Source organism: Octopus bimaculoides, chromosome 15 (assembly GCF_046866305.1).
Source record: "Octopus bimaculoides isolate indiv1 chromosome 15, ASM4686630v1, whole genome shotgun sequence".
NCBI classification, from domain to species: domain Eukaryota; kingdom Metazoa; phylum Mollusca; class Cephalopoda; order Octopoda; family Octopodidae; genus Octopus; species Octopus bimaculoides.
Window position 1 is genome coordinate 21,955,600 of NC_142942.1, and position 12,500 is coordinate 21,968,099.

Genomic DNA, 12,500 nt, shown 5'->3' on the forward strand with positions numbered 1-12,500 from the left:
TCACAAATACTCTGTTTCATCTTTCAACTCACTTCAAGACCACATAGATGCATCCTCGATCCAAACTCTGGCATCTGATAGACAATGTCATCACCAGTCTGATCTGAAGACTGTAAGTCAATGGGCAGACAAAAACCAAATGCAGCCATAATTCTTGAAGACCTTTAATATTTGGATCAGGTCTAAGATGAGAGGATAGCTTCCTCCATTTCTTATTCCCTTAGTGATTCCCAGACTGGGCGTTGTGAGTGTTTATTGAGCAAAAACACTTAAAAGCTCCATGAGGCTCCGGCAGGAGGTGGTAGTGAACCCTGCTGTAATCTTTCACCACAACTTTCTCTCTTTCTTCCTGTTTCTGTTGTATCTGTATTTCAAAAGAGCCAGCCTTGTCACACTCTGTGTCACGCTGAATCTCCTCGAGAACTACATTAAGGGTACCCGTGTCTGTGGAGTGCTCAGCCACTTGCACGTTAATTTCTCGAGTAGCCTGTTCCGTTGATCAGATCAACTGGAACCCTCGTCGTCGTAACCAATGGAGTGCGGTAGTAAATCCCTTAGCATTTAAACCTTCTACTTCCAGTCAAAATACTCTCCCTGCTTTATGTTCAAATCATTCGGATCCAGCCTTTCACACTTACCCTACAATGTCATTCCAACGATAAACAATCACTTCATCAAAATCGATACACGATAACGCATAAGTAATTCAAAACGCTGTTGATAAATAAGCATTGTGTTAAACAGAGTAAAAAAGGTTTTAGGAGTATCTGAAAAGGATTTTAGGGACTGGCTTTCTCAATGGCAAAGCAATAGAAAAAATAAGGTTGAGCTAAAACATTTTGAGTTAATTTCATGAGGCTCGATGTGTGTTTTATGTTACTCACCAGTGCAGATCTTGAGCATAAGCAGTTTGAATGCCTAGAAATGATAAAATTATAATAAATGATTACTCATTAATTAAATATTTCAACCAACAAGTTGCTGTGTGGGTTAACAGAAGCATTAAAATAAACTAAAATAGTGCAAAAAGGATAGGAAGAGGTATGTAAATGAATAAGCATAACATTTGACAGAGGAGTAAATTGAGTGCCAAAGGGTTTAATGGGACATTAACAACACCAACTGCACCAGGCGGGGACCTGCAAGGGTTTTTGGCTCTGCCCCTTCTTTCAGGCTTAGCAAAGAAAAATAAAGAATTACGGAAAATAGCAGAATGGTTAAAAATGCTATATACATTTAAAACTTTTAAGAACTTTATTTTATGTTAAAAAATCTAAAATTAAAAATTAAAATCTAAAATTAAAAATTAAGTATGCATGTTCAACTTCACTTCATTTTACCAGGAAGAGATTCTTTCTCTTTTAATGGTAAATTACCAGAAGCAAAACATATGTGATTGTGCGGTAAGAAGCTTGCTTCCTAACCACTTGGTTCAGTTCCACCACATGGTACCTTGGGCAAGTGTTTTCTACTCTAGCCTCAGACTGTCCAACACAATGTGAGTGGATTTGCTAGATGGAAAATGAAAGAAACCCATCAAATAGGAGGTACCCAATAGAAACTGAAATTTTGCTATATTATTTTATTCACTTAGTTTTACATGTTTACACTTTTACCGCCTTCAAAATATTCTCCACTTGAAACAATGCATTGGTCCAGACACGTTTTCCACTATTCAAAGCAGTCCTGGAACTCTTGTGACATCAACTGCTTTCATTGACTTGATTGTTGCTTCGTTTCCGGGTCGTAGCCATAGCACCAATTTTCATCACCAGTGATGACCTTTGGAATAAGGTCTGGACCAACTTCCAATTGTTCCTTCAGTTCACGGCACGTATTCAGTCGTAACTGCTTTCAATCTTCTGTGAGCAAATAACGCACAAATTTTGCTGCAACTCTTTTCATTCGCAATTCCTCACTCAAAATTCGTTGGCAGGAGCTCCAGGACACACCAGTCACATCAGCAAGTTCATCAATTGTTCGGCGACAGTCCTCCAAGATCAGTTCATGAATTTTCATGATGTTTTCATTCATTCATGAGGATGACAGTCACTCTAAACGAGGTTGGTTTTCAAGCAACAAATGGCCATTCCTAAAGCATGAAAACCACTTCTAAACTTATGTTTTGCTCATGGCAGCGCCCTTGTAAGCTGTTTCAGGTATGACAACTCTTTTGGCTGTACCGTTTTTCCCAGCAGAAAACATACCCCTTAAAACAGTAATTAAAGTCAATACTAAATGTTAAGCATGAATCTCACCTCTGTTCTATACAAATGTCTTTCAAAGGGTCGCCAAGTTCATACAGCTGGAAGAGACATGACAAAGAAACGGTGCAGCATTAAAGATTTTATATAAAAACATGTTTTAACTTGGCATAGTAATAATAATAATAATAATAGTAATAATAATAATAATAATAATAGTAATAATAATAATAAAAATAACAATAATAATCTTTTCTATTATAAGCACAAGGCCTGAAATTTGGGGGACGGGGATAGTCGATAACTTCAACCCCAATACTAAACTGGTACTTAATTTATCGACCCCAAAAGGATGAAAGGCAAAGTTGACCTTGGCAGAATTTGAACTCGGAACATAGCAACAGGCAAAATACCACTAAGCATTGTGTCCGGCATGCTAATGATTCTGCCAGCTCACTGCCTTAATAATAACAACAACAACAACAACAATGATGATGATAATGATGATGATGATGCCTAATTTCGAACAGACTAGACTGTTTCAATCTGCAAAAATGTTAATAACAATTAATTAGAAATTAATTAATCATTCTGGAGTTCCTTCAGTATACTTACATGTGTATTGTTCATCAAGACCACAGTGCTGCCTAATTGACCAATCTGCAGGTATTCCTTATTCTGTGTTCCAACATTAATTAACTGCCAATATTCATCAGTGCCCTTTCCAACAGAAACCAATCAAAGAATCAGATTTGATTTTATTGAGAACTACAGTGCTATCCATCAAATAATGGTAAGTGTGTGTAGGTGTACATGTAAATGTATGCGTGTGTGTGTCTGTATGTTTGCATGTATGTACGTATGTATGTATATATGTATATATGTATATTGACAGAGAGAGATAGGGAGAGAGTCAGAGACATAGATTATATATGTGCATGTGTGTATATGTATATATATATATATATACACACATATACACACACACATCCATGGTATTCAAATTATAAAGGTAATTTATGAACACCATCTACATATATATATTTACCTACATGTATATATGCACATATACATACATGAATATATGTGTGTGTGTGTGTGTGTATATATATATATATATATATATATATACGCACTTATATATGTATGTATATAGATATATATATATACACATATATATGTATTTCGATATAGATATATATATATACACATATATATATGTATTTCGATATATATATATATATATACATATATATGTATGTATATAGATATATATATATACATATATATGTATGTATATAGATATATATATATACATATATATGTATGTATATAGATATATATATACACATATATAAATATATATATATATACATATATATATGCATATATATATATACACACACACACATATATAGACAGATATATATATTGTCTACACACACACACACACACACACACACACACACACACACACACACACACACATGGTAGAGTATTGCACAGTACAGAAGAAGTGACCTTCAACTGCCATAGGAGTAATATTAAGAAATATGGCAATACATGCAATAATTACAGTTTAAATTTCATCAAAGTTCTTAGGAATCATACAAATTTATGGAATGAATATTTATTTTCAAAAGAAAAAATATTATTTTAAAATAAAATTAAATTAAACAAATTTTTCATTTGCTGAAGACCTTCCATAACTACTCCATCATTCATTCCCTTCCCTCCGTGTTGTCTGCCTTATTCAATCTTTCTTTCTCAGTGTGTGTGTGTTAATGTTAATACTTTTTTTTTTTTGTTCACATCCATAATTCAAGTTTTAGTTAATTAGAAAACTGGAGTTGTCTCCCCTTGGTTTTGGCTTCATGTCATTTCCATTCAGTCTCTTGGCTGATGCTTTATGTCCCTTCCGCATTATGAAAGTAATTTTAATAAATTCAAAAATTATCATAAACTCACTACATTCAGTATATTAGAAGTCACTTAACTATTAGTTTTCCATTCAGATAGCATCCCAAGGTAATTCTTCTTCCCACTCCCCACTTCCCTCATCAAATCAGTAACAAGTATAGGTATTATATATCAAGTCATTTTTTCATTTTCACTTACAGTAGAACCTCGCAGTACGAGTGCACCATTATACGAGTAATTTGCTGTACAAGCCAAGACTCGTGCGAATTTTTGTCTTGAAGTAGACATGGAAATCCACAGTATGAGCACGCAGATCATCCCATCTTTAAGGTAATTCACTTAATAAAACCAGTTTACATATTTCTTTTGCATTCTCTTTTTTATAATTGTCATTTTACTTGTAACTACACCTTTTCTGTTTTAAAACCCCTAAAAAATTATTTTTGAGTTGTTTGTGGGAGGGGGCTGGAACGGATTAATTATATTTTAGTTAATTTCAGTGGGGGGAAATTGATTTGTAAAACAAGTAAATCATAAGATGAGCTCAGTCATGGACCGAATTAAACTTGTACTGTGAGGTATCACTGTTTATTGAAAAGGTTGAATCACAAACGTTAAGACAAAGGGAAAATATTTAAAGAAACCAACCTGGCTTTCTTTAATTATGTATTGTTTATTGTTATCAATCAGTGCAAAATACTGGTAGTCGCTATACCCTACAGATGTAAGATATACATTGTTCTGGAAAAGAAAAAGATGCAGAAGGAATATGACTTGTCAATTTTTGTTCAAATATTTAGTCACCAATAAGATTCCTGGTTATGTAGAATAAGCATCTATATACTACTATAACTCTGTGATTGTTTGCATGCATGTTTGCATGCTTGCTTATGTGCATGCTTGTCTGTAATTTAATACAGCCAAACTGGCACATAATGGGAAAATACTCTGAAAGTAATTTACCCCAGAAATGTGAATACAAATGGAATAAAACAAGTTTTGCAAAAATCGGACCACAGATTCCCGAGATACACGTTTTTGGTGGGGTACCTTCATAAATAGCTAAAACAGTTCAACCTTAGTGTTTCACTGGTGCTTGATTTATCAACCCCAAAATTTTGAAAGGTAAAGTTGACCTTGGCAGAATTTGAACCCAGAACATAAAGACAGACAAAATGTCGCTAAGCATTTTGCCTGACATGCTTGACAATTCTGTCAGCTCAATGCCTTAATAATAATAATAATAATAATAATAATAACAATAACAACAATAATAATAATAATAATCCTTTCTACTGGAGGCACAAGGCTTGAAATTTTGGGGGAGGAGATTAGTTGGTTACATCAACCCCAGTGCTCAGCTGGTACTTAATTTATCAACCCTTAAAGGATGAAAGACAAAGTATATAATTATGAGGAATGTCTACAATATTTGATGAACTCTGTCTGACCCATGCAAGCACAGGGAAATAAAAATTAAATGATGACGACGATGACAACGATAACAATGACGATGATGATAATGTAGATGACAATGACAACAATTAACTTTTCATTCACTTTCACTCAAACATTTTATAAACGAATCAATAAAACAAAATGTCTGATTAATATTCACTTACTGATTCATTTCTTATCACCAGTGAGACGTCTTCCATTTTGATTAGAGCCAAGTTTTCCTCAGTTAAATTATGTTGCAAGTTCTGTCATCAAACAAACAATAATGGAGATGAAAACATGAATACCTTCTAAATATATGAATGCTAACGAAATACACGAATGTTATATAAAGGTCTGAATGCTAGTGAAAGACCTGAATACCTTTTAAATATATTGTTTCAGTCATCTGACTGCAGCCATTCTGGAGCACTACCTTTAGTTGGACAAATTGACTCCAGGACTTATTCTTTGTAAGCCTAGCACTTATTCTATTGGTTGGTTTTTTGCTGAACCGCTAAGTTACGGGGACATAAATACACCAACATCGGTTGTCAAACGATGGTGGAGGACAAATACAAACTCATAAACACACACATACACACACACATATATACATACATACATATACACACACACACACACACACACACACACACACACATATATATATATATATATATATATATATATATATATATATACAATGGGCTTCTTTCAGTTTCTGTTTACCAAATCCACTCACAATGCTTTGGTTGGCCCAAGGCTATAGTAAAAGACACTTGCCCAAGGTGCCACACAGTGGGATTGAACCCAGAATCATGTGGTTGGGAAGCAAGCTTCTTACCACACAGCCACTCCTGGTATTTATATTCATGAATATGGCCTAAATATATGAATGCTATCAAAAAAACATGGAGTATAGATTCCATGTTAGATGACATCGCAAGACTAATGTGGAGGTGCAATGGCCCAGTAGTTAGGGCAGCAGACTTGTGATCATTGGATCACGGTTTCAATTCCCAGACTGGGCACTGAGTGTTTATTGAAAAAACCCACCTAAATCTCCATGAGGCTCTGGCAGGGGTTGGTGGCAAACCCTGCTGTCTTCTTTCACCACAACTTTCTTTCACTCTTTCTTCCTGTTTCTGTTGTAACTGTATTTCAAAAGGCCTATCCTTGTCACACTCTGTGTCATGCTGAATCTCCCCGAGAACTACATTAAGGGTACACATGTCTATGGAGTGCTCAGCCACTTGCACGTTAATTTCAGAAGCAGGCTGTTCTGTTGATTGGATCAACTGGAACCCTCGTCGTCATAACTGACAGGGTGCCACAAAGACAAAAGACTAATGATTAATGAATAGAGACACAGAGAGACTGAAGATAAAGACATTGGTAGTCAGTGAGAAAAGAATGGAATATATGACACAAGGTATTCTAGACAATAATTTCATACTCACTTCCATTTCATCCGTCCGGATTTGATAATTTTCATAGACAAAAAGTTCTGTGATTGAATTGTTGTTGTTAATTTTATCTGTGAGATATTCTTTAAACTGAAAAGAATATAAAGAGGAAAATATTCAGTTTGTTTGTCTTCTTTTACAGAAAGATTTTCTTTTTCTTTTTTCTTTTTTTCTTTTCTCATTTATGAAGGCAGTGATTCCAGCACGGGCTACTAACCCCAAGATTCCAAGTTCGATTCCAGGCAGTGACCTGAATAATAATAATAATAATAATAATAATAATAATATCGAAAATACCTTAGGAATGAGAATCCAGGTTCAAAATTTCCCCAAGACACTTGAAGGCTGGAGGGTATATCAGCCGAAACGTTGTGTTAACAACAAACAAGATGAGGACAAATATCCATCAAATGTAGATAATGTACATAATTCCTCATCTCCTAAATATACAACTAGACAAAATGCTGCTAAACATTTCGTCTTTAATTTTTGAATTATTGTAAAAATGAAGTCACTTACCTTATCGTTAGTGAAAAACGTGATGTTGGAACCACAATCTTTGTTTGAACAATCAAAAGTTTCCCAGTCTTCACTTTCATCAAATAATATTTTCATTTCTTTGTTGCACCATTTCTCAGACAAATTTTTCAAGTAACATTCACGAGAAGAGACAACTTCCAAAATAAGGAGAAGTTGCAAAAATTGAAGAATCTTGTCCATTCCTGGAACATGGAGAAAATGGTATTAGTAAGTGGATTATGAGAGATTTTTATAGGAATTATGAATGTATGTGTGTTTGCCCCTTCCCACCACTTGACAACTGGTGTTGGTGTGTTTACATCTCTATAACATTAGTAGCTCATAAAAAAAAAACACAATAGAATAGAATACTAGGCTTTAAAAAAAACCTAAGTACTGGTGTTGATTCTTTCAATCAAAGACTCTTAAAGGCGATGCCCCAGCATGGCCGTGGTCAAATGACTGAAACAAGTAAAGAAAAAAAAAAGACATTCATGGAAAATTGTTTTTCTTGTTTTTGCTGGTCCTGACGCTTGTTAAACCACATGTTATTTCCCTTATACTGAACTAGAGTGCTTATACACACACATGCATATACACATAGTGGAGGCACAATGGCCCAGCAGACTCGCGGTTTCGATTCCCAGACCGGGCGCTGTGAGTGTTTATTGAATGTAAACACCTAAAACTCCTGCGCAATCCTCTCCATTCTACTTATATTCACATCCTTGTACCTTGAGATATACCCTAACCCATCACTGCCATCTCTCTCTCTCTCTTTGCCTCCAACTGGGGTAACCAATGTACCTCCTCTACAACAAGACACCTCTGTCACGCTGTTCCCCTCATCACCTGGCACAAAACCACCCCCTTCAATATCGCCCCACCCCACTCCTCTCAAACGATCTTTTTTCATCTCGCAAGGCACTTGGTTACCTCACCAATGCTAGCACCATGTAAAAGAGCATCCAGTCCTCTCTGCAAAGTGGTCAGCTTTAGCAGTGAAAAACCATAGCAAAAGTAGACAGTGGAGTTTGGAGCAGTCCTCGGGCTTACCAGCTCCAGTCAAACTGTCCGACTCCTGCCAGGGATAGAAGACGGGCATTAAATGATGAGAATGTGACATTGGAGAAGACTTACTCACTTGTGCAAACCTTGCGAAATGAGTATGAAAATGTCGGCAGCAAGGGAGGCTTTGATGAATAATAGGGATTTCCTGCTCTTTGTCTTCCTTTTTTTCATCTTCTGCCTCTCTGATATCCTTTCATCACATATCCAGCCTCTCCCCTTTTCACTATATCATGTAATGAAGGTTGACCCTGATTCCCTGAAGCTTTCCAAATTAATTTACCAGCAAGATTCTAACTTTTCCATAAGCAGAAAATAACAAAGTATCTCATCGCAGTTTATAGAAGTCTGGACATTATTATTATTATTATTATTATTATTATTATTATTATTATTATATTAACAATGCTCACTAAATATCTTTTTATATAAATTCCTCCATCATAAACAGAATTGCTGGAAATATAGCGATAGGAACCAATGCACCAGTCCTTCTTTCCAAACACAACTAAAGCTTACATACCAGGTAACATGTATGGATGTGTGGGTGAGTATATGTATCCTTATGTATAACAATAACAATTGACTCATTGGTGTGCATGTATAGACGTTTATGTATGTACACTTAAGTGTACATATATATATTCATGTATTTGTTTATTTGTGTATATCTATATATGTATATCTATATTTGCATATATATGTGAGTTTTTTATGATTTTTATGTTTTCTATATGTTTATATTTGTATATTGTAAATTAACTCCATGAACCTCTATTTTCATCTATTTCATCTATCAATTACTCCAGCTTACTGGAGTTATATAGATAGAATGAGGCATATCACCTCTCGGCTGAAACAGCTGTAAGACATTGTCCCTTCTTCGGTCACTGGATGTCCTTTTTAATTTTTATTACCGATATGACATAATGTCATATGTGTTTATATATATATATATATAAAATATATATATATATAGAATATATATATATATATATATATAGAATATATATATATATATATATAGAATATATATATATATAGAATATATATATATATATATATATATAGAGAGAGAGAGAGAGAGAGAGAGAGAGAGAGAGAGTATATATATGGAAAAAACCCACGAAGGCCAGCCAGGCGGCACTGGCAATGGCCACGCTCAAAATGGTGCATTTCATGCGTCACCCGCACGTGAGCCAGTCCAGGGTCACTGGCAACGATCTTGATCGAAAATCCCACGAAGGCCAGCCAGGCGGCACTGGCAACGGCCACGCCCAAAATGGTGCATTTCATGTGTCACCCGCACGTGAGCCAGTCCAGGGTCACTGGCAACGATCTCGCTCGAAAATCTTACGACGGCCCCGCACAAGAGCCAGTCCAGGGGCACTGGCAACGATCTCGCTCGAATATTTCATGTGTCACCAGCACAAGAGCCAGTCCAGGGGCACTGGCAACGATCTCGCTCGAAAAAATTTTTCATGTGTCACCCACACAAGAGCCAGCCCAGGGGCACTGACAACAATCTCACTCGAAAATCCTACGACGGCCCCGCACAAGAGCCAGTCCAGGGGCACTGGCAACGATCTCGCTCGAAAATCCTATGACGGCCCCGCACAAGAGCCAGTCCAGGGGCACTGGCAACGATCTTGATCGAAAATCCCACGAAGGCCAGCCAGGCGGCACTGGCAATGGCCACGCCCAAAATGGTGCATTTCATGTGTCACCCGCACGTGAGCCAGTCCAGGGGCACTGGCAACGATCTCAATCGAAAATCCCACGAAGTCCAGCCAGGTGGCACTGGCAACAGCCACGCCCAAAATGGTGCATTTCATGTGTCACGCACACATGAGCTAGTCCAGGGGCACTGGCAATGATCTCGCTCGAAAATCCTACGACGGCTCCGCACAAGAGCCAGTCCAGGGGCACTGGCAACGATCTCGCTTGAAAATCCCACGACGGCCAGTCAGGCTGTACTGGTAATGGCCGCGCTCAAAATGGTATATTTTATGTGCCACCCGTACAAGAGCCAGTCTAGGGGCACTGGCAACGATCTCACTCGAAAATACTACGAAGGCCAGTCAGGCGGTACTGGCAACGGCCACGCTCAATGGTGTCTTTTATGTGCCACCCGCACAAGAGCCAGTCCAGGGGCACCGGCAACGATCCCACTCGAAGGTCCATACACATGCTGCGGGCACAAGTACCAGAAAGGCGACGCTGGGCACAAATGCCAGAAAGGCGACGCTGGGCACAGGTGCCATCACGATTTCGATTTCGCTTGACCCAATAAGTCTTCGCAAGCTGAGTTTTGTGTCCAATGAAGGAGACGGCGTTGGCATGGGTGCCAGTCGTCGAATTTAACTCGATTCCGATTTCACTTGTCTCAACAGGTCTTCGCAAGTGGGCTTTAGTGTCCAATTTAACTCGATTTCGATTTCACTTGCCTCAACAGGTCTTCGCAAGTGGAGTTTAGTGTCCAATTTAACTCGATTTTGATTTCACTTGCCTCAACAGGTCTTCGCAAGTGGAGTTTGGTCTCCAATGAAGGAAGGTACGCATAAGTGGACTGGCTGAGGCCATAGATTTAGGTCTCACTTGGTTTGCCGGGTCTTCTCACGCACAGCATATTTCCAAAGGTCTCGGTCAGAAGTCATTGCCTCGATGAGGCCCAATGTTCGTAGGTCGTGCCTCACCACCTCATCCTAGGTTATCCTGGGCCTACTTCTTCCGCAGGTTCCCTCAACTGCTAAGGTGTGGCACTTTCACACAGCTATCCTCATCCATTCTCGCTACATGACCATACCAGCGCAATCATCTCTCTTGCACACCACAACTGATGCTTCGTAAGTTCAACTTTTCTCTCAAGGTACTGATATTCTGTCTAGTATGCACACTGACATTACACATCCATCGGAGCATACTGGCTTCATTCCTTGCGAGCCTACGCATGTCCTCAGCAGTCACGGCCCATGTTTCACTGCCATGAAGCATGGCTGTTCGTACACATGCGTCATACAATCTACCTTTTACTCTGAGAGAGAGACCCTTTGTCGCCAGCAGAGGTAAGAGCTCTCTGAACTTTGCCCAGGCTATTCTAATTCTAGCAGCTACGCTTTCAGCGCACCCACCCCCACTGCTAATTTGGTCACCAAGATAGCGGAAGCTATCAACCACTTCTAGTTTTTCTCCCTGGAATGTGGGAGAAGTTGTTTTCTGCACATTCAGTGTTTATAGCTCCTGAACATCTGCTACATACAAAAACTAACTTCCTAGTTAACCTTCCTTTGATATTGCTGCACCTCTTATGTGTCCATAGCTTGCACTGGGTGCATCTTATAGAGTTACTCCTGACTCCTTTTCTACAGCTCGAGCAGGGCCATCGACCTGAAGGGGTTTGTATTTTGTCTGCCTTCCTACTTATTAGGACCTTGGTTTTAGCTAGGTTGACTCTAAGGCCCTTCGATTCTAGTCCTTGCTTCCATACCTGAAACTTCTCCTCTAGTTCTGATAGTGACTCAGAAATTAGCAACACGGCGGTGCATCAGCATGTCTGCAGCTCTAAGCTGAAACTATAAAAAAAAAAAAAAATTTTTAAATATATATGTATATATATATATATACGCACACATATATATACACACACATATATATACATATATATATACACACACACATATATATACATATATATATATATATATACACACACATATATATTTTTATTCATTTATTTATGTGTTTCAGCCAAGTGGCTGCGGTCATGCTGGTGCACCACCGTGATTTTCACGTTCCTGGCATGGCTCTTCTCCCCCACCTGACATGGTCCAATCAAGAGTTTTGATGGCACATCTGGTGTATAAGAGAATTTGACATAGCTGCC

The 12,500-nt window shown here is 37.9% G+C and overlaps 1 protein-coding gene across 2 annotated transcripts in view; it reads right to left on the bottom strand.

The window, feature by feature from the left end:
- Positions 1 to 764: 764 nt before the first annotated feature.
- LOC106867078 (uncharacterized) overlaps positions 765 to 12,500 on the bottom strand; it is a 31,519-nt gene continuing 19,783 nt past the window's right edge. For both annotated transcript variants that reach the window (XM_089363541.1, XM_089363542.1), the window contains exons 2-8: positions 7,550 to 7,752; positions 7,025 to 7,120; positions 5,747 to 5,827; positions 4,773 to 4,865; positions 2,820 to 2,924; positions 2,259 to 2,305; positions 765 to 918 (exon numbers count right to left, since the gene is read on the bottom strand). In XM_089363541.1, the coding sequence (XP_089219667.1) occupies positions 780 to 918; positions 2,259 to 2,305; positions 2,820 to 2,924; positions 4,773 to 4,865; positions 5,747 to 5,827; positions 7,025 to 7,120; positions 7,550 to 7,752 (764 nt within the window). In that variant the 3' untranslated portion in view covers positions 765 to 779. The remainder of the gene's footprint in view (positions 919 to 2,258; positions 2,306 to 2,819; positions 2,925 to 4,772; positions 4,866 to 5,746; positions 5,828 to 7,024; positions 7,121 to 7,549; positions 7,753 to 12,500) is intronic.